Source organism: Zootoca vivipara, chromosome 13, assembly GCF_963506605.1.
Source record: "Zootoca vivipara chromosome 13, rZooViv1.1, whole genome shotgun sequence".
Lineage (NCBI taxonomy): Eukaryota > Metazoa > Chordata > Lepidosauria > Squamata > Lacertidae > Zootoca > Zootoca vivipara.
The window spans coordinates 31,593,861-31,619,613 of record NC_083288.1 but is presented as its reverse complement, the minus strand read 5'-3'; the positions used below and the strand labels follow the sequence as shown (position 1 = coordinate 31,619,613).

The window sequence follows — 25,753 nt, the reverse complement described above, 5'->3', positions numbered from 1 at the left end:
AACATCCTCAATATCCCTTTTCTCCCAAACAAACTTCAGTACTGTGAGTGAGTCCTTTTGGAAAAGAAGGGATGTGGGTGGGGGGGGGAGGTTCTGAACAGCAGGGGAAGAGTCACAGCCATCTTTCCTCCTGTCACTTTGGTGCTGTAGATTGTGCTGCTGATCCTACCAATCTTTCAGGGATGCTCACCTTGTGTCAATTTATGAAAGTTGTGCTGAGAAACTTTGCGACGTGTACGGGAAGAGCAAAGGGGAACAAAGAGAAAGAAAATCCTCTTCCTCTTTTTCTCTTTCATTATAGACACTAACAGATAATAACGAGTGGTAAAAAGAGTGAAACGGGAGAGCACCAAGGAAGGACAAGAGGGACTGAGGAGGTAGGGAGGAGTATTTGGAGGTGAGAAAACGCGGTGTGGGAGAGGCAGGAGGGCGAGGGAATGCAGAGAGAGCCTTCGAAGGAGAAGAGCGAGGGGGAAGGACGAGCAGAAAACAGAACAAAAGTGTGTAGGAGAGCAAGACAGAAGGGAAAGGAAGGGAAAGGAAAATGGCAATGAGTTGCTGAGTACCGTAAGAGGCACAAACACAAGGACCGGAGGCAGCCTGCCGGGTCGGCGCCCAGCAGCGCCCAAGCCTCCGGAAGCCAGCAGCAGCACGGCGCTGCTAGACGCCAACCCTGCAAGCCGCCTCCTCCTCCTCCTGCCGCGGCTGGCGTGCTGGGTCCTGCTGGCTGGCTGGCTGGGGCGCTTGCTGTATCGCTCTGCAAGGCACGGCACGGCACGGCATGGCAGCAGTAGCCAGTTACAGACGCCGACCCAGCAGGCCTTCTCCTCTTCCTTCCGCGGCCGGCGTGCTGGGTCCCGCTGGCTGGCTGGGGCAATTGGCAGTCTGGCGTGGAACTATGGCTTATTTTCGGGGTATATTTTGCAAATGTTTAAAAACCCTGCTATGGCTTACTTTATGACTACATCTTAAAATGTGGGAAACACGGTATATGAAGCCACTGGGAGAGATCATCAGGGGGTTTGGGCTGGGTGTTCATCAGTATGCAGATGACACCCAGCTCTACCTCGCCTTTAAATCAGAACTCCCTGGTGCTGAATGGGGTAACTGTGCCCCGGAAGGACCAGGTGCGCAGCCTGGGAGTCATTTTGGACTCACAGCTGTCCATGGACACACAGGTTAATTCTGTGTCCAGGGCAGCTGTCTATCAGCTCCATCTGATACACAGGATGACACCCTACCTGCCGGCGGACTGTCTCGCCAGAGTGGTGCATGCTCTGGTTATCTCCCGCTTGGATTACTGCAATGCGCTCTACGTGGGGCTACCTTTGAAGGTGACCCAGAAACTGCAACTAATCCAGAATGCGGCAGCTAGACTGGTGACTGGGAGCGGCCGCCGGGACCACATAACACTGGTCCTGAGAGATCTACACTGGTTCCCAGTACGTTTCTGAGCACTATTCAAAGTGTTGGTGCTGACCTTTAAAGCCCTAAGGGCCTCGGTCCTGTATACCTGAAGGAGCATCTCCACCCCCATCGTTCAGCCGGGACACTCAGATCCAGCGCTGAGGGCCTTCTGGTGGTTCCCCCATTGCAAGAAGTGAGGATAGAGGAAACCACATAGAGGGCCTTCTCGGTAATGGTGCCCGCCCTGTGGAACGCCCTCCCATCAGATGTCAAGGAAATAAACAGCTATCCTGATTTTAAAAGACATCTGAAGGCAGCCCTGTTTAGGGAATTTTTAAATATTTAATGTGCTGTATTGTTTTTAACACTCGATTGGGAGCCGCTCAGAGTAGCTGGGGAGACTCAGCTAGATGGGTGGGGTACAAATAAATTATTATTATTATTATTATTATTATTATTATTATTATTATTATTATTACACTGTTTTGACTAATGTAGCTGAGTCCTATATCATTTCTTTTTCTATAACTTCTACCAAACCACTTATTCTCATATAAGCTCACAAAGTTATTATATACCGTGCACCAAGCTATTATATAATGTGTGACTTGTGGTTCATCTAACTAATCCTTTTTTCACTGTTCTGAAGACTATTTACTCAGTTCTCTATGGTCCTATCTAAACCTGTCATCTCAGATGTCCTGGCCTGAACCTGGAACTGTGCTCAGGAATGCTAAGACTAAGCAAATTTTTCATGAGAAGGTAGAAAGCTGACATAGGCTGGATCAACACACAGGGGGGGGGAACACTTTAAACAAGTCATAAATTAAATTGTTATAACAAAAGAGAAAAAACTATGTGAAATTGCACAAAGTTGTGTGCTCTACAGAGCCAACTGGTGTCACATGTTTATAATGCAGTTATAGCATTGTAACATAAGCAATGTAGCTGAGTCCAAACTGAGTCAGACACTAGATCTATCTAGCTTGGTGTTTTCTACTCTGACTGGCAAGGACTCTCTTCCAGCCCTACCTGGAGATTCTGGGGAATGAAATTTTGATGTTTTGCATGCAAAGCAAGTGCTCCCAATGTGGGGCCTTCCAGGTGTTTCACATCAGTCTTCCCCCAACAATTATGGCCACTGGTCAGTGGTGATGGAAATTGCAGTTTAAAATGTCTGGAGGACACCAGATTGGGAAATACTGAACTTCCCTCTCACTCTCCTTGGCCTACAAGGTGCCTCGACTAATTATTCATCCGGCCAACCACTCCTGTTATTCCAGCCCCCTGCATCATACTCACTGGTATGAGCACAGATGCTCCATTTCCCGTCCTTGTCATAGTTCCCTGTTGTCGCACACCAGTATCCCATCGCATTTTTATTGGTGCAGGTATTGAAGGTTTCGCCGTTGTACACAAAGGGGAACACACAGGGTCGTCCATCATCATTACCTCCATTCTCTAGACCCAGACAGAGTGAGATTATATACATTGAAACATACTAGTGATGATCACAAAATAAAAATAAAAAACAAAACAAAATGGTGAACAAGTCACATATATATAAACCTTGCCAGGGATCTCCTTTACAAAGGCTTAGAAATATAGCTACAAACCAAGGACAAAAGAATTGGTCAGGAGCCTGTGAGAGCAAGTGACAATTGCTCAATTGACAATAATGTTAAAGAAACAAAAAACTATAAAGAAAGATTAAGTGAATGAATTCAGTTATACTAGATATAAAACAAGACATGAGGATAGCTGGCATTTATGCCAATGTAATATCAGTAATATTAGAAAAGATGACATGTGACTTTTATGGTCTATGCCAGGCAGTATTAACATACTGGTGATGTGTTTCATTTCTTCATAGATCTTGTTGCTTGGAGCAACTTTTATCTGATCCTTGGAAGGAGATTTGTAATAGTTCGGGCATAAGGAAGATCTATACAAGCTACTGATGGTAGTCCCGAACCTTTTTAAGAGCACAGAGAGAGTTCTGCTGCATCAGACCAAAGTCCCATCTAATCCAACATTTTGTTTCCACAATGTCCAATCAGATGCCTATGGGGAACCCACATCTAGTTTTAAAGTTCATGAGGAGGATCTGTTTACTTTATTACAGTAAAATGGCTATGCATACGTGTGACATAGGAATCCACAAATAGAAGAAAATACAGGTCACCTTTTGTCTTACACTCTTTCCATTTAGATTCGATCATTTCTTTCGTGTCAGGGTCAACTTCTGTGGCACACCACATCGCATTAGCGTCATCCTTGGTGCAAGAGGAATAGGATTTACCGTTGTAAATAAATGGGCAGACACAATGCTGACCAACTGAAATGGAAACAGGGGACAAAGGTGTAAGAATAAGAACTGCAATTCATTAACTGGAAATGGTGTAGTTATCATCCATGCATGTGCAACAGCTGTCTCAATTTCCACTTACTCAGCATTCAGTTTTCTAGTCGAATTGAAGCTGATTTAAGAAAATCACACACCAAACAGCAGAAACTACAGCATCAATATGGATCGTGGCTAATACCATGTGAATGTGGCTTCAAAAACTAGCAGTGAGCGAGCAGTGGATACAGAGCAAGGCACTGGTTCTCGAGCTGTCTCCTGCAGTGGGCTGGCATTCCACCCTTCCCAGTGTGCCACAGACTGGTACCATATGTAGTCACTGGAGCATCCCACCCAACCTGGGCTATGGTACCACTTGGGACCAGCAGCCATGCTTTCTCAGTCCATCTCCGTGTGCTTATTTATTTATTTATTTATTTTGCCCACCAGTTTCCCAGGAAAACCCAATCTTTACCACAGATCGAATGGCAATTTGGGTTTTCCATGGATTGCCATTTGTTCCAATTCAGCAGTAAAGAGTGGGTTTTCAGGGGTGCCAGGTCCAAAAACAAGCAGTCAGATCAGATGTGGACCTGGAAAGCCTGGACCTGTGCCTAGAAATGTGGAGAAAGGTAAGTATGGGTGAGCCTATTATTATTATTATTATTATTATTATTATTATTATTATTATTATTATTATTTATACCTCACCTATCTGGCTGGGTTTCCCCAGCTCCCATCACATACTAAAACATCAAACATTAAAAACTTCCCCAAACACGCTGCCTTCAGATGTCTTCTAAAAGCAGAAGAAAACAATGCCTCATTTGGGCAAGGGAAGGATGTGGCAGTTTTAAGGTGAATGAATTTCAGTCTACCCTTAGTTATACATGCCTGAGGTTACGTTTAAGGGCTATAGAACCTCTATGAAGGTTGCGATCCTGTGCACACTTACCTGGGAGTAAGGCCCAGGGTTGTTTTATCAGCCGGAACTCTCCATGGCTCAGTTCCAGCAGCTCTCAGGTAGGTGCCATTGCCATCATAATAGAACATGGGAGCTGTTCATGTTGAGTTCCAGCACCTCTTTTTCTAGAAAAAACAGCACTGGTACGCCCATTAACTCAGTGGGTCTTACTGATGGGTGGACAGACTGTATGTCATCTTTTCCCCACTAAGACAGGACCATAGCTAAATACAAGTTGATGCAAGTGATAGCTAGCTGTAAGAGATCCCTTGAAAGCAGAGATCAATGATCCACTAGCCTCGTTAAGATGAATCAGAAACAATCAATGGGATATTTCTTACCCACAGCTTCAGGCAACAATAGTAAGAGACCACAGGTGAGCAAGAGGAATGCCATGATGGAGCCCATCTCTTCTCTAAGGAACTCTGACGGGGAAGTACTCTTTTTATAAGCCCCACTTTGCCCTTCCTTCCTCCAACTACAGGTGTCTGATGTTTGCTCAGCCACAAGAAAAGGCATATATTTATATTTCCCAACTCAGTGTTCCTCATCATTTTTTTTGTTTCCTCTTTGTACACAATGCCAAGAACAAAGGGAAGTGGATCTTATCTTGCAATGAGTAAATCAGGAAGCTTCCTTAGAAAAGGATTACATCTGACCTGAAATCGAGAATTCTTCCCTCTATGCTCCAGGAATGATGTCTCAACAGACAGATTCCTACTATGCCTTTGCTACCATCATGATCTGGGGAGGGGGGGCAGGTTAAAAGCCTGTAATATGCAAATCATACATTTTATGACATTATTTACACAGAACCTTACACAGATTTGGAAAGTTACTCTTGTTAGCCTATAGCTCTGCATACTGGTAATTAGTACAGGGGAGAAAGGGCTAAGGCCGTATTTTCCTCTCTGGTGTGGAAAGATCACCAGACTAATTGAAAACAGGACAGGGGATATGGATATGGGGGAATTCAGATGGAAATGGAAACAGAGGTGGAAATTGATGCTTATTTAGCCCATGTCTGAAGCAGAAACCAATCCAGTGAATACCAGTTGGTATTTGCTGCTGTGGTGGCTTTCAGTCTGCCAACAATATTTAATCATTGACTTCCTCCACCCCATTTGATTTGTTTTTCCTTTTACGTTGAAATGAATGGCCTTTTCGCTGACAAGTATAGTGAGGAAATAATTACACTGTTAATTAGGAAAAATTAATAATATTTGTAAATTACATTTATAAATTAAATAGCAGACAAATAAGACAAATAATTTCATATTTGGCAAAAACTAAACTACAACTGATGGGAACAAGATAACCTTGACAGGTCAGAATAGAAATTGCTTATTCTTACATCCCTAAGCAGGGGTAGGGATGCTCAGGCCTGGCCCTCCAGAGACTCCACTATACAGCTTCAAATAAAATGTTTTAAGTGTGTTTTAAGTGTAATATACAAAGTGATGCTAGAGGGCAATGATGAGAAATAAGGAAAATTCAATATATATATTTAAATGCTTTAAAACAAGCATTTTCAGAACGGTTTTTATATGTGTCTAGATCAGGTCCACCCTCAATGAGGGTACATTTTGTGGTGAGACCTGGAGACCGACTGCCTGTGTTGTGGGTAGGTAAGCTTGGTTAGCCACAACACTCGATTGGTAGGTCCCTCGATGATGGGTTCAATCTGACCAATGGGGCTCAGTCCAAACACATTGAGGGACCTATATATACCCATACATGTGACCCAGAGCTTCCTCTTTTGGTGCGTGCATTCGAAACAGCAACAGTATGTCCTCTGGGCAACTGAGAGAGAGAGAGATTTACCTTTGATGGATCGTCCTGTTGATCTCTTTCTTTTATTCCCCCTTTCCCCCTTGATTTTCCCTGTAGTTATTCTTCCCTCCTTGGTTAATTCCCTTCCTTTCATTGCCTTTCCCTTCTGACCCCCTCATAGGGGCTTTCACCCACAGGGCTTCAGCTCCTCGAGCGCTCCTGGTCTGTAGAGCTTGTGCTCCTCCTCCTCTTCTACTGGTACATCTTCTCAGACCTCTGAAGATAATTCAGATGTGGTGTTGGGTATGTATTGGGTTCATGGTGAGGGAGCTTTGGGCCTGCTAGGTGGGCATGGCAGCATAGAGCCAACACCCACAGGGCCAGGTATGACCTTCCTTTGGAAGGCATTGGTGGTGAACCGGTCAAAGATGTTAAAATTTCGACCAATGCTGTCAGGGATATTATTCCAAATGCGCATTTGCCACCCAGAATGCGAAATAGGATTCTCAACGGTCGCTATGTGAATATTTTCAAACTCCTTCCCCCTAATGAATGCCCAGACAAGGATAAGCAGGTTGCTTCGGGCAATGGCAAGGCCAGCTCCCTTAAAGTGGAGAGAACCTTTGATGGCTTTCAAGTATTTGCTGGGGTTATTTCTGCAGCTCACCACAAGAGAAGTTTGCACCAGTGGATTTATCAATCATTGGTGCATAAGGCCTTTACATTGGCCGCTGAGGCGGAAGCTATAAGCTACAACAAGAGTTTCCATCGTCGGGCTGCCAAGTTCCCGTCTGCTTGATGGGATCATAAGGATTTTGATGTATGGACTACTTATGTCTCTCCAAATTTCGAGAGCAAGTCCACTGAGCAGTTAAAATCCAAGCAGGAGATTAAGAAGCCAGGAAGATGTCTTATTTGTTGGGAATATAATAAGGGTTCCTGCCAGAGTCAGGGATGTAGCTATTCCCATGTTTGCGATATGTGTTCCGAGAGTCATCCTGCCACATCTTGCGGAAATAAGTGGCCCATTCGAGGGGCAAGGAGAGGTTCCCAGCAGGAACAGAAGGCAGCCTCACCTCATGCAGCCCACAATGTTAATTGAGGTCTTATTGAGCCTAGCTCGTACTCCCATTTAGTTGTCCGCCTTAAGGCCATGGCTTCCCAGGTACCCTGACACGGTTGCTGCTTCATATTTGTGGCTTGGATTTTCTGAATAAACACACGAGTCGTAACCAGCTGCACTCTTGCAAAAAAAAGTATAGTAATTCACTGTATCATATGAATTTCAACAGAAATGAGTCATAAAATGCAATGAAATCAGCAGAAGACCCAGTGGATCAATTCATACTGTAATCACTTCATGGATCAGGTCTAGACATTGGTACGTGCCTGTTCCACCTGCATCCATTCATAAAGTCCCAGCAATAACAAGTAGTTCCAGTTCTGCAGAATCCTATTCTGAAGACAAGTATTTCTGGGATATAAACCTTGTTTCGCCATCCTGGGCTTCATCAGTAGTACAGTGTCTGCGTGATGCAAATGAATGCAATGTTGTGATGTCACACACTTTTTTACAAAAAGAATAATATAAATACCATAAACAACTGTACAACTGTGGACAACCGTAATCAGCTAGAGGGGGAGAGCAATGACAACCTCTTGGTGTATGGCCAATACGTCCCCCCAAGACCCCTTTAACGGGGGAACCCTGATCTTGACACCGCCAAGGGAGTATGGTCACCACCTCATGCCCCACCCCTTTAGGAAGATAGCCAAAAGGATTCCACCCAAGGCCTGAAAGCAACAAAGTTGTGGGGTATTGCTACAGGAAAGGCAAAACCTGACAATGCAGGGAAATTCCTCTCCGGCCCTTCAACAGCGACCCTGAGGTAGCAGTGCCTGCATACCTGTGAAAAAGAGAGGTTAACCTACAAAATAAGACTTAAATGAGGGTGGCAGAAGCTCTGGAGCTGGCTGCTGCTTCACAGGTAAGATTCAAATTCTATTGTGTGAGCTGGACAGTCCCTCCCCTTACCTGGCCAATCCCATGGCAACACCTCCCCAGGCGGGATTGGATGATTGGCCAGGGTAGGCGGAGACCCCAGGTATTCAGCCTGGGAAGGGAGTGGCCAGTTCCGAACTACCAGGGAGTCACTCTGTGGTCCAGGGGGCTGCACACGACCACGCAAACCCCCCTCCCCATTTAATGTGGGGAGCGGTCATTGTGCGTCATTTGCCAAAGAGGGGTATATTATCACACCCTGGGATATCCTTAAGAATATGCCAATAACGTCTAATGATTTTCTCAATTTTGAAAGTCATATGGTTATATTCTTGTTGTTGTTTAGTCGTTTAGTCGTGTCCGACTCTTCGTGGTTATATTCTAGGGAAGCGTAAATACACCAAGATTTTGTATTGACATGTGAAACAGATGTTAGAAGGGTCGACCTCTCTCTTACTCAGTTATTATCACTGAGTTTGGATAACCTTGTGGTAATAAGGATACAGAAAGTATTTTTGAATGGGCTTTAAAGTCATGTGGGTCCGATGAATTGCATTTTAATCTTAGAAACTGACCTAAGGGAAGGTTATCACGGAGATGTTTGAGATGGTTAGGTCTGTAATGTAACAAGGAGTTTTTATGTGTGCTTTTCTTATAGGGTCGCACTTTAATTCTTAATTCATCCACAAAGATTTCTAGATCAAGGAAAGGTAAACAATGTGGACTTGATGTACCTTCAAAGGTCAAGTGTGGACTCGCACTATTGATCCAATGGTTGAATGGTTCAAAAATATCCTCCAAATATATAAATATCAATTCATCTATATACCAGCATTAAAACAGGATGTATTCACTGAATGGGTTATTATGAGCTTGTTGTTTAGTCGTTTAGTCGTGTCCGACTCTTCGTGACCCCATGGACCATAGCACGCCAGGCACTCCTGTCTTGCACTGCCTCCCGCAGTTTGGTCAAACTCATGTTCGTAGCTTCGAGAACACTGTCCAACCATCTTGTCCTCTGACGTCCCCTTCTCCTAGTGCCCTCTATCTTTCCTAACATCAGGGTCTTTTCCAAGGATTCTTCTCTTCTCATGAGGTGGCCAAAGTATTGGAGCCTCAGCTTCACGATCTGTCCTTCCAGGGAGCACTCAGGGCTGATTTCCTTAAGAATGGATAGGTTTGATCTTCTTGCAGTCCATGGGACTCTCAAGAGTCTCCTCCAGCACCATAATTCAAAAGCATCAATTCTTCGGCGATCAGCCTTCTTTATGGTCCAGCTCTCACTTCCATACATCACTACTGGGAAAACCATAGCTTTAACTATACGGACCTTTGTCGGCAAGGTGATGTCTCTGCTTTTTAAGATGCTGTCTAGGTTTGTCATTGCTTTCCTCCCAAGAAGCAGGCGTCTTTTAATTTCGTGACTGCTGTCACCATCTGCAGTGATCAAGGAGCCCAAGAAGGTAAAATCTCTCACTGCCTCCATTTCTTCCCCTTCTATTTGCCAGGAGGTGATGGGACCAGTGGCCATGATCTTGGTTTTTTTGATGTTGAGCTTCAGACCATATTTTGCGCTCTCCTCTTTCACCCTCATTAAAAGGTTCTTTAATTCCTCCTCGCTTTCTGCCATCAAGGTTGTGTCATCTGCATATCTGAGGTTGTTGATATTTCTTCCGGCAATCTTAATTCCGGCTTGGGATTCATCTAGTCCAGCCTTTCGCATGATGAATTCTGCATACAAGTTAAATAAGCAGGGAGACAATATACAACCTTGTCGTACTCCTTTCCCAATTTTGAACCACTCAGTTGTTCCATATCCAGTTCTAACTGTAGCTTCTTGTCCCACATAGAGATTTCTCAGGAGACAGATGAGGTGATCAGGCACTCCCATTTCTTTAAGAACTTGCCATAGTTTGCTGTGGTCGACACAGTCAAAGGCTTTTGCATAGTCAATGAAGCAGAAGTAGACGTTTTTCTGGAACTCTCTAGCTTTCTCCATAATCCAGCGCATGTTTGCTATTTGGTCTCTGGTTCCTCTGCCCTTTCGAAATCCAGCTTGCACTTCTGGGAGTTCTCGGTCCACATACTGCCTAAGCCTGCCTTGTAGAATTTTAAGCATAACCTTGCTAGCGTGTGAAATGAGCGCAATTGTGCGGTAGTTGGAGCATTCTTTGGCACTGCCCTTCTTTGGAATTGGGATGTAGACTGATCTTCTCCAATCCTCTGGCCATTGCTGAGTTTTCCAAACTTCCTGGCATATTGGGTGTAGCACCTTAACAGCATCATCTTTTAAAATTTTAAATAGTTCAGCTGGAATATCATCACTTCCACTGGCCTTGTTATTAGCAGTGCTTTCTAAGGCCCATTTGACTTCACTCTCCAAGATATCTGGCTCAAGGTCAGCAACCACACTACCTGGGGTGTACGAAACCTCCATGTCTTTCTGGTATAATTCCTCTGTGTATTCTTGCCACCTCTTCTTGATGTCTTCTGCTTCTGTTAGGTCCTTACCACTTTTGTCCTTGATTATGGTAATCTTTGTATGAAATGTTCCTTTCATATCTCCAATTTTCTTGAACAGATCTCTGGTTTTCCCCATTCTATTGTTTTCCTCTATTTCTTTGCATTGCTCATTTAAGAAGACCCTCTTGTCTCTCCTTGCTGTTTTTTGGAAATCTGCATTCAGTTTCCTGTATCTTTCCCTATCTCCCTTGCATTTTGCTTGCCTCCTCTCCTCCGCTATTTGTAAGGCCTCGTTGGACAGCCATTTTGCTTTCTTGCATTTCCTTTTCCTTGGGATGGTTTTCGTTGCTGCCTCCTGTATAATGTTACGAGCCTCCATCCATAGTTCTTCAGGCACTCTGTCCACCAAATCTAAATCCTTAAACCTGTTCCTCACTTCCACTGTGTATTCATAAGGGATTTGATTCAGATTGTATCTTACTGGCCCAGTGGTTTTTCCTACTTTCTTCAGTTTAAGCTGGAATTTTGCTATAAGAAGCTGATGATCTGAGTTACAGTCAGCTCCAGGTCTTGTTTTTGCTGATTGTATAGAGCTTCTCCATCTTTGGCTGCAGAGAATATAATCAATCTGATTTCGATGCTGCCCATTTGGTGATATCCATGTGTAGAGTCGTCTCTTGTGTTGTTGGAAGAGAGTGTTTGTGATGACCAGCTTGTTCTCTTGACAGAACTCTATTAGCCTTTGCCCTGCTTCATTTTGAACTCCAAGGCCAAACTTGCCAGTTGTTCCTTTTATCTCTTGATTCCCTACTTTAGCATTCCAATCCCCTGTAATGAGAAGAACATCCTTCTTTGGTGTCATTTCTAGAAGGTGTTGTAGGTCTTCATAGAATTGGTCAATTTCACTTTCTTCAGCTCCGGTAGTTGGTGCATAAACTTGGATTACTGTGATGTTAAAAGGTCTGCCTTGGATTCGTATCGAGATCATTCTGTCATTTTTGAGATTGCATCCCATTACAGCTTTTGCCACTCTTTTGTTGACTATGAGGGCCACTCCATTTCTACTACAGGATTCTTGCCCACAGTAGTAGATATGATAGTCACCCGAACTGAATTCGCCCATTCCCTTCCATTTTAGTTCACTGATGCCCAGGATGTCGATATTTATTCTTGTCATCTCATTTTTGACCACATCCAGCTTACCTCCATTCATGGTTCTTACATTCCAGGTTCCTATGCAATATTTTTCTTTACAGCATCGGACTTTCCTTTCGCTTCCAGGCATATCCGCAACTGAGCGTCCTTTCGGCTTTGGCCCAGCCGCTTCATCAGCTCTGAATCTACTTGTACTTGTCCTCCGCTCTTCCTCAGTAGCATGTTGGACGCCTTCCGACCTGAGGGGCTCATCTTCCAGCGTCATAACTTTTATATGCCTGTTGTCTTTGTCCATGGAGTTTTCTTGGCAGGGATACTGGAGTGGCTTGCCAGTTCCTTCTCCAGGTGGATCACGTTTAGTCAAAACTCTCCACTATGACCTGTCCATCTTGGGTGGCCCTGCATGGCATAGCTCATAGCTTCTCTGAGTTATTCAAGCCCCTTCGCCACGACAAGGCATTGATCCATGAAGGGGTTATTATGAGCAATATGTTCTAAATCAAAATTTCTCATAAAGATCATAGCTGCCAAGTTATCCCTTTTTTTAAGGGATTTTCCCTTATGCTGAGTAGGCTTCTTCGTGAGAAAAGGGAAAACTTGGCAGCTATGATAAAGATATTGGCCACACTGGGAGCACATTTAGAGCCCATGGCCACACCTTGTTTTTAATGAAGTACTTTGAACAAAACCTGAAAGAATTATTAGATAAAAATAATACTAAATTGTTGTTGTTGTTTAGTCGTTTAGTCGTGTCCGACTCTTTGTGACCCCATGGACCATAGCACGCCAGGCACTCCTGTCTTGCACTGCCTCCCGCAGTTTGGTCAAACTCATGTTCGTAGCTTCGAGAACACTGTCCAACCATCTTGTCCTCTGTCGTCCCCTTCTCCTAGTGCCCTCAGTCTTTCCCAACATCAGGGTCTTTTCCAAGGATTCTTCTCTTCTCATGAGGTGGCCAAAGTATTGGAGCCTCAGCTTCACAATCTGTCCTTCCAGGGAGCACTCAGGGCTGATTTCCTTAAGAATGGATAGGTTTGATCTTCTTGCAGTCCATGGGACTCTCAAGAGTCTCCTCCAGCACCATAATTCAAAAGCATCAATTCTTCGGCGATCAGCCTTCTTTATGGTCCAGCTCTCACTTCCATACATCACTACTGGGAAAACCATAGCTTTAACTATACGGACCTTTGTCGGCAAGGTGATGTCTTTGCTTTTTAAGATGCTGTCTAGAATACTAAATCCAGAATCTCCATTAAAAATGTACTGGGGGTGAAAACTGATTATGATTATGAGGGGGGTTGTGCCCGTGCCTGAGTCCAGGGAGACATCTGGGTGGTGGACATAGCCTGTCCCCTGCTTTCTGCTTATCCAGCTGTTCAACCTTTGCTGACCTATGTTGGTGCCCTGGGTCAGCGCTAACTGCAAGGGTGCAGGGAGCTATTCGAACCAGAGCCTATGCAACAACTCATTTTCTGTAATCAATAAAGTTGTGGCCTAAATTCTGCCAAAAACCCAACCAAAATTTGAGTCAAGTGTGAATTCATTTAGCGGGGAGGTCTCTGGTTTTGAACACACAAATTATTATTATTAATATTATTAATATTATTATTATGGAATAGGATGTCCCTATTTTTATCGGAGAAATGTTGGTGGGTATGTAATAGCCACTTGGGGGGAGGATGGGAGGGACAATCAGACAATTGATTGTTGTTGCATATACAGTGGTACATCTAGTTACGAACTTAATTCGTTCCAGAGGTCTGTTCTTAACCTGAAACTGTTCTTAACGAGAGGCGTGCTTTCGCTAATGGGGTCTCTTGCTGCTGCTGCTGCGCCACCGGCACACAATTTCCGTTCTCATCCTGGGGCAAAGTTCTCAACTTAAAGTAACTCTTCCAGGTTAGCCGAGTTTGTAACCTGAAACATTTGTAACCTGAGGTGTTTGTAACACGAGGTACTACTGTAATTGCAAACTGTTTGGAGAGGGATCCACAATGATTTAGCATTGCAGTGGGGCTATGCACATGCTTATTTTAAAAGCCAACAAACTGCTATTGACCACAGCAGCAAAGTACTGTTTTGTAGTGCTTTTCCTCATCACTATTTTTTCCATATAGTTTAATGATGCGCAATCTTTGCTTCTCCTGGTAGCTCAGTTTTTAGTACCATGGGCTGATCTTGCAAAAAGTTAGCACTGGGCATCTTTATAAACCTTTCTTTAGAAACAGGTTATATTTGTCTCCATCTCAGAAACAGGAAACTTCTTATCACCATTTTGCATCTTTCAACAGGATGCTTTTCAAAATCGCTTCAACCCCGTTGTGGAATAATTGCCTTCCAAACTGGCCTGACATGAGCAACACTTTTACTCTGAATCTGTGTTTAGCTTTATGATTTATGCGGCCCCATAGTGAAAAAACAAAGACATTTTATGCAGGTATCATGCTGTGTAAGTAGCAGATCTGGCATGATCTAAAGAAATCATGCAATTTTTGCAAGCTCAAGGGAATGAAAGACACTAGCATAAGACGTATGTATCTTTCTCTTCCTGTTTGGTTGTTTTAACTGTATCTTGTTTTGAAACTGTTTTGTGGGGCTATGGATGGCAATAAAGATATTTGAATTTGACTAGCATAAGAAAAGAAAGAGGTTGCAGAAAAAGGAAGAAACCCAGAAAGAAAATGAATGAGAACATCGAGTGGTGTCAGTCGGAGTTGAGCTTTGCAGAACTATGGATATAGCAGACTGTATGATGATCTGCTTATTCCATTAGTGCCCTGCACTGAGCAAAAAAGTCCAGGCCTCACTTCATCTGAAGACGGCTGAATGTGACATTTAGACTACAGTGAACCAACATTAAACAGGAATTACTGTTTATCCCATGTTGTGACTGAAGTTTTGTAGGAATTTTCTTTTTGAATTGTTGCATTGCAGCCTAGCGGACGTGTACTCCATTGCTTTGTATTCCATACAATGGAGTTTAAATTTCCCCCTTTTGTGGTCTGAATATCTGTTCCTGCTTACCTGACAAATATCTGTTCCTGCTTACCTGACAAACTGCTTACCAGTATGTCAGGGTATATCACACCCTGACAAACTCTCCCACTGATCCATATCCCTGCTTTGCCTTAAGCTGATCGTTTGCATATTATCACATCTTGCGCAGCAAACAAAGCATAGCTGATGCGTATATTTGGCAGAACAGACAGAAAGCATCGCATAGCCATTTTCAAATAATAATAATAATAATTTATTATTTATACCCCGCCCATCTAGCTGAGTCTCTCCAGCCACTCTGGGTGGCTCCCAATCAAGTATTAAAACAATACAGCATTAAATACTAAAAACATCCCTAAACAGGGCTGCCTTCAGATGTCTTTTAAAATTAGGATAGCTGCTTATTTACTTGACCTCTGATAGAAGGGTGTTCCACAGGGTGGGTGCCACAACCAGGAAGGCCCTCTGTCTGGTTCCCTGTAACCTCACATCTCGTAATGAGGGAACCGCCAGAAGGCCCTCGGCGCTGGATCTCAGTGTCCGGGCTGAACGGTGGGGGTGGAGACGCTCCTTCAGGTATACTGGACCGAGGCCATTTAGGGCTGTAAAGGTCAACAACAACACTTTGAATTGTGCTCAAAAACATACTGGGAGCCAATGTAGATCTCTCATGACTGGTGTTGTGTGGTCCCGGCGGCCACTCCCAGTCAATGGTTGAACAAAGCCCGACAAAGGAAAGGAAGCGGTTCTGATGAACTGTTGTGTTGTTTTAGTCCACATGACATTTCCTACAGGCTTTCAAACCTCAAGTAGGTTACTGAAGAGCATAAGCCTATACTGAACACGATTTTACTGTAGCCAGTATGTGTGTGTGTGTGTGTGTGTGTGTGTGTGATGTCATCACCAAAGATGGCATTCTAATCTGACTGCCCTGATCCCAACCACGCTTAATATTATAAAAAGTCACCCAACAAGAAGTTATCCAGGAGATCATGAGCCAGAGCCGTCAATACTATAAAGAAATATCCTGACAAACCTAGTTTGTCCCCGTGGAAGTGTTTCTTCAATGGGGTTATGTGATCCAGTGCTAGTTCCCACTGTGCCTCAAAAGTTAGCCCACCTCTTAAGAGAGGACTAGGAGCCCATAACTGAAATCCTACCGTAGTTTTAAAATGAACTGTCAGAAGAGTGGGCCCAGGATATCAATCCCCTTAAGAAAAAGATCAAGAAAATGAGGGGAAAACTACTGGTATATTTTTTATTAGCAGTTGGTTGGAGGCTTTTACCTTTCCCTGAGTGAAATTATGGCTGACATGCATTCATTAGGTGAAGGATGTTGTTTTTATGGGGGCAGAAATTGCATTGGGCAGGATCAACATGTTGTAGGGGACCCATATAAAGGGCCTGAGGGGGAAACTGACCACAACATCCCCAAGCTTGGGTTGAGGCATCTGCCTCGTTGGAATCTGCACGCTGATCGCCCAGTGAGACCTTGCTTGTTTGCTTGCTTGGCTTGCAGCATGGCAAGATTCAACACTGGCCAACTCCCATGGAACCGGTTCTGGGCAGTCCAAACCTGGCAGATCAATTCCACCAACTTAAGGCTGGCCCCAATGTCATGATGCCAACCCTTGCCCTGCCTGCTGCTGTCAATAAAGATTTGACCTGCTTTAATCCCACTATTGTTGTACAGTCTGGTTATTTTGCTGCTCTCATGGGTCACAGAGAATGGCCAGAGAATGGCAGATATTTTTCCTCCCTCACGTTGAATCACTGTAACCCATGCTCTAGCTCTTCCTGCCCATATAAAGCTCCAAACCAATCAGACCATTGGTTCAAGTTCTAGGGGTTGCCATATTTTGAAGAGCAAAAAAGAGGACACATTTGTCAACTTCTACTTTTAACTATGGATCACTGTGATGACTCTACCCATGAAAAAGAATACATGTCCTAGAAAAAGAAAACATATGACAATCCTGGAACCAGCTCAGTATTGACTACTCTTGAGTAGAGCATGGCATGTTAACATATAAGGACTGAACTTGGCACTTTAAGCATTTAAGGCACATGTTCCTCCATCAAGACACATTCCCTTCAGCTTTCCATATGGCACATTTTCTGCACTGCACAAGCTTTAAAATTAGATGGCCAGACCACACAAAATGTAGAGTGCATATGCACACTGCCCTTAGGACTTATCCACATTTCCTCTTATCCTGCTCAGGGAAAATATATTTTTAACGCTTAATTGGAGCAAACAGCAATTTTGGGTTTCACCAGATTCCCATTTGTTCCAATTTGTCTCTCAAGCATGGGCATTCCCTGAGAGTGAACAGGACAAGCAGAAAACTGATAGGTTCTGCACATTCTATGCGCAACACAAGCAGCAGTGTCGATTAATCCTTATATGCATTTTCCACATATATAAAATCATGCTAGTATATGCGTGCCATAGTGTTCAGTTATAGGAACCTGGCACCTCATAGTCACACTTGAGTGAAACATACAAATTCTCAGTCTAGAGTTATGGATTTGTGTGTACCAGGCCCTTCTGATACCTAGACCCAGCATGTCCGGGGCCGTCATTGTCTTCCCACTCCAGCAGCGGTGAAAAGGGGGGGGGGACTATCTGCTTGAACATATGTTCTCCAGACCTAGCCCAACCCCCACATATGCTAGATAAACGCCCAAAGCCTGTGCCAAGGTCTCCCTACTTCTGAATCTTAATAAAGTTGTGGCCAATTTTAATCCCATAGAACGTTGTCTGGTGTCGTTATTCCGCTCGGGGGCTGCCTGGGGTTTTGGGGGTCTCCGCCTGACCGCACAAATGTCGTTTCCCTTCCCACCGGAGTGGTACCTATTTATCTACCAAATATTTACTGCAGCGCCACCTCCGTCCCAATAAGGAGCTCAATATGAGATGGCAAATAGAAGGCCTCCCCCTAAACAGATAAATCAGGAGTTCAGAGTGCTGAAAAAGATATGACCTAGAAGTAAAGCAGCAAGCTGGAGAAAGGTCAGAGAGCAATGTTTCAAGTCTCTTTGGGACAAACAGGACCCTTTTGGGGTGTTACTGCTGCAAATCACTCCAGGTAGGCTCAAGTTGCATATATATTTAAATAAACCATATATCATAAAGACACCACTTTCTTATTTACAACAGGAAATATGAACCCTGGGTAGGCACTTGGAATCCCAGGAAGCTTGCACAACTCAGAGATTTGGATGGTGTGCAACACTATCCTTGCAACTATGACAAAAAGTAAAGAAATATAAGATGGAAGTATAAGTGCTGAGATCTCCCAGCATTGCTTATCAAACTGCATTTCTTCAAAGTGATTTCAAGGTTCTGTGGCAACCTCATGACTCCTGTGTTAAGGGGATACCAATTTGAGGCTGATTAACCTGTTAATCATCCTGGACTACTTCTACGAAACCATCTGGCATTCTGAAAACTGGGGCCAGAAAATAAGATAATTTTCATCCATCATACTGAATCAATCTGACCCATCCTCTTCTTCTTCCAATTCTTAACTGTTCCCAATAACAAGTTGATATCCCACCCAAAAAGCTTGATTAACCTTTCCTTTCCTCTATTTTCTTCCTACCCGAAAGATCACAGTATGTCCATTTTTGGTCTTCATCATAGTTGCTGGTCAGAGAGCACCAAAGTTTTATTTCGGATTCCCCATCAGTTGTGCAAGACATATAGGATTTTCCTTTGTAGATGAAAGGAAAGACACAAGGCCCTGTAGGTCTTGTACTCAGTCCTGGATGGAAATAATGAAGGGAGGGGACAGAAAAGGTGTGACTCAGAAGAACTGAATACTTTGCTGTCTCCTCTCTTTTAATTCAAAGGTAGGTCAGAACACATATCAAGATCTACTGATCAATGTTCAGGTTATTTGCAGTCGATGAGCAGATCTATCTAATATCAATACCAATTTCCATTTTATAAACAGAACAAATTCTCTATCATGGCTGGACTGAGTTTACAATTTCACATTTTTTCTCACCTGTATATTAGAGGTGTTACTTTTCAGTCTGCTTAAGAGTTTTGGGTTAGAACCCTTGGTCTTTTACGAATCTGGTGCAGATCTAGACTTCTGTGCAGGTCATTCTGCTGTAACATGTGCAGAGTGCAGGCTATCCCATCTGTAGATTTATTTTCTATTTGCCCCACCTCCAACAGCCACGGCCTTCACAACCATGTTGCACATACTGTAGTTGTGATTGGCAGACATTGAGCTTCTAATAAAGGCCTGCATTTTTCCCATGCTATTGTAACGATTAAATAGGTTGTCACTATTGGGCTTCAAGTTTTAAAACAAAAAATATCAAAGATTGGGAAATCGCTTCCCCAGAAGCTACTAGCTGTGCTTCCATACGCTGAAGCATGACCAAGAGTACCCTATTAGCTTACAATTTCAATAGTGTAGGGCAAGAGGGAGAAAGGGGCTGCCTCAGGAATCCTGCTCAAATACCTTTAAGGCTTTATAGGGGAATAAAAAAATTTAAGAACCTGGTGCATATGAGCATGAAAAATTGTAATCTGATAGGAAGAGCTGGTGCTGTCCTAGACCAAGATGAACCATTGATTTACTGAGCCCTGCATTACCTTGAGTAGCCGTGGCTCCCCATGGTCTTTTCAAACCCTTCCTCCTAAAAAGAAATTAACTGCAGAAGTCACAGACTGAATTTGTCACATTAGGCATTTAACATATGTGCTCCATCATCAAGCTGTGCTCTTCTCCACCTGTCTAGACAGCACCCTTTCTACACAATATAAGCTTTCGTCCAAGTTTCTTTTTACATCTACTCATCGAATCACATGGTCTTTCTCTTTGGTCTACCAACAACTTGCCTAGGCAACCCAATCACCATCTTAATAACATCTGTTAGAATTCCGTACGGGTGTCGACACAAGAGCTCCACTTCTGGTCCTTATCATAGTCCCCCGTAGTGGCACACCAGAACCTCCCAAGTGGATCATCTTCATTGCTGCAAGTATAGAATGTCCGGCTCTTGTAAGTAAAGGGGAAGACACAGGGCTGGCCATTGGCGATCCCTCCATATTCTGGAGATGTGAAAAACACAAAAGTAAATAGATAGACATTAAGAAAGATTTTTTTAAAGAAAATTTAAATTTATTTCAAGAATCAAAAATCAACACAACAAACAATACAAACCAACACCACATATTAAAAACTTTTGCTAACAAAAAGAGAAAAACCCAAATTCTCCCCCTTCACCCTTCATCCACCCCACCAACCGTGTTGACTTCCCGCCTTTTCTGCCTTGTGCTTTGTATTTCCTCAATCTCATGTATACCTCTTTCTGTTTTTTCCCCTTTCTTTTTAATCATTTTTTGAACCCTTCACATATCTGCTATACAGTCGAATGGCAAATAAAATTGTTGATATATCAAAATTTGGCCAAAACAAACAAACAAAAAACCGGGAAAAGCTAAAGGGATATCCGATTAAAAAATAGATAAAGACTGGAAAGTGTTCAAGGAATATCTAAGCCATTCCGTGGAGAAAATCGACATTAAGAAACATTGGTAGAAGGGTAGAAGTTGAAACTCCAAATTCAAGGAAGATAAGGAAAAGCTTCTGATTAAATTATGCATGATGCCTTCAGCTCATGAGTATGGGAAAGGAATGTGTCTTGTTTCTAGGGAGATAAGACCTTATAGGTGATAATCCTTTTTTAAAGAAGAGGTTAAGACCCATGTGATTCATAGACATAAGATTTGAAAATTCTGTTGGAAGCAGAAAATGAAATATAATTGTCCCTGGTTGCATTTTCATCCTTGGTTCAGAACAGAAATCAATACAGCTAATATTATCAGTATAAATCCGGCAATTAATATAAAGTTTCTCATCCTGAAGCAAAGTTCTTAACCCGAGGTACTATTTCTGGGTTAGCAGAGTCTGTAACCTGAAGCGTCTGTAACCTGAAGCATCTGTAACCCGAGATACCACTGTACCTACCGTAATAAAAATGTTCACAAACAAGAGCATTAAAGAAGAATTGGTTCATGACATGAAATGAAAGACAGAGTATACAGATGCTGCTTCAGACACCAAGGTCATATATGGGCAGCTGGGTTGGGCCATGACAAATTAGCCCTGGTCTTTTCTCCCCTTTCCTGTATCCCTGCACTGCTTTGGCATGGGATTTCCCACATATGTAATACTTCTGAAATTACAATGAGCAAATCATTAATGTTAGGTCTGAGCTATAATTCGTTGCTAGCTGCAAAGCCCTGAAGGCAACACCTCAGCTTCAGAAGTACGGCACTGCCACTGAGAATTAGCAGTTTTGTTCTGGGAGTGGGGAGTAGGGCCTTTTTAAAAAACTGGAACTCATTGTAACTGAGTTCCGGCACCTCCCAGGTGGGCCCTATTGCCAATTTAAGAGAACAAGGGAGGTGTTCCTTGTGAGTTCCAGCATCTCTTTTTCTAGAAAAATAGCACTGGAGGGGGGGTGTTATATTGCTGACACACTAACTCTCCACACTCCCTTCAAAGAGCTCCATCATTGCTTAAATCTATTAGCAATTCCAAGACATGTAACCATGGGTGTAGCCAGAAGGGGTGGGTGGGGGTAGCACTCCTAAATTAATGAAATGAAAACACAACTAAAATCAGAAATAATCAGAATATTTGAAATTGAAATGCTTGCTGAAGTCACTTGGATGAAGAAACCATGATTTTTCGGTTGGCGTATGTCTCTTGCTCAACCATGCACCACTTGTACAGTACAGTTCTCAATCAGCACCTTGCAGAGAACAAAGATCTGGCTAAGGTCGATGAAGGCAGAGGAGCATCTCTTTTTTAAAAAAATAAATTTTATTTTACTAGTTTTACATAACAAAAGCGTACGTTCATTCCACATATCTTTACAATTGCCTCCCCCCCCCAGTCCTCCCCCCTCCCTTCCCACCCTCCCCCATGATCAGGTCATTCTTCTTCATATCTTTAGCCATGTACACAGTCTGTTTATTTGTGCTTGTATATTCGGGTTGGCTTCTCCCCTTTCTACCCAATTCCTATAAAATGGCCACTAGTTTGTGAATTTTGGGCATTTATTTTCCCATCTATCCTCTGCCACTATCTGTGCAAATATTTCTGATTGTACATATTCAAAAACATAATCGTTTTATTTTTCCATATTCCATTTACCTTTTTCTTTCCATCCTAGAGCAATAACTGCCATTCCAGCTAAAATCATGATCTTATACAACTCTTGATTATTACTTTTTTACCTTATTGTTTCCCAATATTCCTGAAAATAGCAAAATAGCCAACCTAGCAGTTCGAAAGCACGTCAAAATGCAAGTAGATAAATAGGAACCGCTACAGCGGGAAGGTAAACGGCGTTTCCATGTGCTGCTCTGGTTTGCCAGAAGCGGCTTTGTCATGCTGGCCACATGACCTGGAAGCTATACGCCGGCTCCCTCGGCCAATAATGCGAGATGAGCGCGCAACCCCAGAGTCGGTCACGACTGGACCTAATGGTCAGGGGTCCTGTCACAGTGGCCGGAGTGGACTACTTCAGAGTAACGACGCTACGCAGCTCTGCATTTTATTCTTTTATTGGTGCTGCGTATTTACAGTGCTCAAGTCATTGCTATTTACACGGAGTGATGTGGTCAGTCGGTTTCAGAACCTCCTAATGGCTTTTGGCGCGTCTTTCTCCAACACAAAAGCTTTGGCAGACCCATCCTCTTTCCCCTCCTCTTTCTGCGTAATTCCGGAGTTGGGGGGATGGGTCTCCCGCCCTTATTCGCCCCTTCCTGTCCCACCTGGGACCCTGGCTCCTCTACCTTGCCTGAGCCTCGGACACGACTTCCTGCTTCCCCACTGGAATCGGAACTCTCTCTGCTTCCCCCTGTGCTCGGGGATTGGCTTGAACTTAGGAGGGGAGGGACTTCGCGATATCCCCTGTCCCTCACATCCACCCCCCTCCCAAGCTCTCCTTCACCCCTCCCCAGGTCCCCCCCAGGTGTCGGTGACGACTGGAAGCCTTAGAACTCAGTGCTTTCCGAGCCCGTTGGTGTGAACACCTCCCCCCAGTCTTGCAAGCCCCCCCCCTTCCGCCTGGGAGGACGGGAATCCCAAAAAGTCTGTGGCGTCAGAGCTGGTGGGGGTAAAAATGTTCTGCCAATCTGCTCCTTCCTCTGACTGGGTGGATCTCGGTGACACCCATACCTCATCCTCTGGTTCCTCAAACTCCGCTTCCCAGCGCCATGGTGAACTGCTCTCCCGTGCTTCCTCCCCCTCACCCTCCCTTTCCATGTGCCAGGGCTTGGGTCTATGGGGAAAAAGGGCGTGAAATTCTTCTACCAGGAATTCCTCCTGTATCTGAGTGGCTGGGACCCATTCATTCTGGGACGGTGGAGCATCCTCCCATGCCATGAGGTACTCCAGGCCCCCCACCCCCCACCTTGAATCCAGGATGGCTGTGGCCTCATTGAGTTGCTCCCTGCCTTCCCTCTCCCCCCCCTCCCTCAGGGGTTTGTTCGCTGTCTCGGAGCCTGCTGCTTTCCCTGTACGGCGACAGCAGCGATCTATGAAACACTGGGTGCACCCTCATGTCCTCTGGCAGTGCCAGCCTGTATGCCACCGGGTTGACCTGTTGCGTGACCGTGAAGGGGCCCAACCTTCTGGGCGCCAGCTTTTTGCATCGCCCTCTGATGGGAAGGCCCTCCGAGGACAACCAAACTTTGTCCCCCACCCTAATGACCTCCCCCGGTCGCCTGTGGCGATCTGCCCCCCTCTTGTACGCTTCCTTGGCTCTCTCCAAGTGTTCTCTGAGCTGCTGGTGCACCGTCTCCAGTTCCTCTGCCCAATCCTCAGCCTGTGGGCCCTCCTCCTCCTCCTCCCCCTCCCTCTCAGGGAAAGATCTGAGGTCACGCCCGTAATTGGCCTTAAAGGGCGACACCCCTGTGGAGACGTGCACCGCATTGTTGTAGGCAAATTCTGCCAGTGGCAGGCGATCCACCCAGTCCGTTTGCCTCTGGCTGACGTAGCATCTCAGGTACTGCTGCAGAATGGCGTTGACCCTCTCCGCCTGTCCATTGGTCTGCGGGTGTCTAGCCGTCGACAAGCTGACCTCCACCTGCAGGAGGTTCATGAGCCGCCGCCAGAACCTGGAAACAAATTGGCGGCCACGATCCGAAATAACCCTTAAGGGTAATCCATGCAGTCTGAATACGTGGTCAACAAACAGTTTGGCTGTCTCTTCTGCCGAGACCGCCCTGGCACACGGTATAAAGTGGCACATTTTGGACATGAGGTCCACCACCACCAACACTGCGGTCTTGCCCCTGGAAGAAGGCAGATCTGTGATGAAGTCCATGGACACCACTTCCCACGGCCTGTGTGGCGTGGCTAAGGGCTCCAGCAATCCCGGTGGCGCTGCTCTGACCACCTTTGCCCGCTGGCAGGTGTCACAGCCCCGTACATAGTCTCGAACATCTTCCCGCACCCCTGGCCACCAGAAGTGTCTCATGACTAGGTGAGTGGTTTTGTCCCTCCCAAAATGACCCGCCGTTGGGTTGTCGTGCATCTGCTTGAGGACCGTACGTCTAAGCTGGGTGGTGGGCAGGTACAGTGCACCCTTGTAGAAAAGCAGCCCCCTGCGTTCTGCAAAGTCTTTTGCCTGCTCCCCCCCCTCTCAGTTCTCTGAAGATGCGGTTGGCAAATTCATCCGCTGCCGTCAGTGCTGTGAGTTCTGCCTCGCTCACCACTGCTGCTCCGCAGGACCATGCTGACGGGGGGAAAACGTGCCTGGGTGCCGGTGGCGCCTCCTCCTCCATGTACTCTGGCTTGCGGGAGAGGGCATCCGCCCGGACATTCTGCTCTCCCGGGATGTAGTGTATGGAGAAGTTGAAGTTCGAGAAGAACTCTGCCCACCGTATCTGCCGCTGGTTGAGCACCCTGGCAGTTCTCCAGAACTCCAGGTTCTTGTGGTCGGTGCACACCTGGATGGGGTGCTTGGCGCCCACCAGGAAGTGTCTCCAGTGCTGGAACGCAGCGTGGATCGCCAGAAGTTCCCGATCAAACACTGTGTAGTTTCGCTCTGGCTGAGTCAATTTCCTGGAGAAGAAGGCACAGGGTCTCCACTCTCTGTTGGCGTCCAGTTGCAACAAAATGGCGCCCACAGCTTTATCAGAAGCATCTGTCTCCACGCGTAGGGGCGCGTCCTGAACCACGTGGAACAGGTTCTGGTCTGAGGCGAACACCCTCTTGAGGCTTTCGAACGCTGCTTGCGCCTCTGGTGTCCACCTGAACTTCTGCTTGCCTCTCAGGCAGTCAGTGATGGGGGCCGTAACGCGAGAGAAGTTCTTGATGAACTTCCTGTAGAAGTTGGCGAAGCCTAGTAGGCGTTGGGCATCTTTGCGAGTTCTGGGGCTGTGCCAGTCCAGGATGGCCTGCACCTTGTCCTTGTCCATCGCCAGCCCCTTGTCTGACAGCTTGTAGCCCAGGAAGTCCACCTCCTTGGTGTGAAACTTGCACTTCTCCAGCTTCACATACAGGTGGTTCTCCTTCAGGCGCTGCAACACCTCCCTGACATCTTTCACGTGCTGCACTGGGTCGTTGGAGTAAATAAGGATGTCATCCAGGAAGACCAAGCA

At 45.0% G+C, this 25,753-nt stretch overlaps 1 protein-coding gene across 1 annotated transcript in view; it reads right to left on the bottom strand.

The window, feature by feature from the left end:
• The window catches only part of LOC132592948 (uncharacterized), a 74,617-nt gene that overhangs the window by 724 nt on the left and 48,140 nt on the right, over window positions 1–25,753 (bottom strand). Inside the window, exons 7-10 of the mRNA XM_060281198.1 lie at window positions 20,018–20,182; window positions 18,714–18,875; window positions 3,593–3,745; window positions 2,710–2,868 (exon numbers count right to left, since the gene is read on the bottom strand). Coding sequence (XP_060137181.1) covers window positions 2,710–2,868; window positions 3,593–3,745; window positions 18,714–18,875; window positions 20,018–20,182 — 639 coding nt within the window. The remainder of the gene's footprint in view (window positions 1–2,709; window positions 2,869–3,592; window positions 3,746–18,713; window positions 18,876–20,017; window positions 20,183–25,753) is intronic.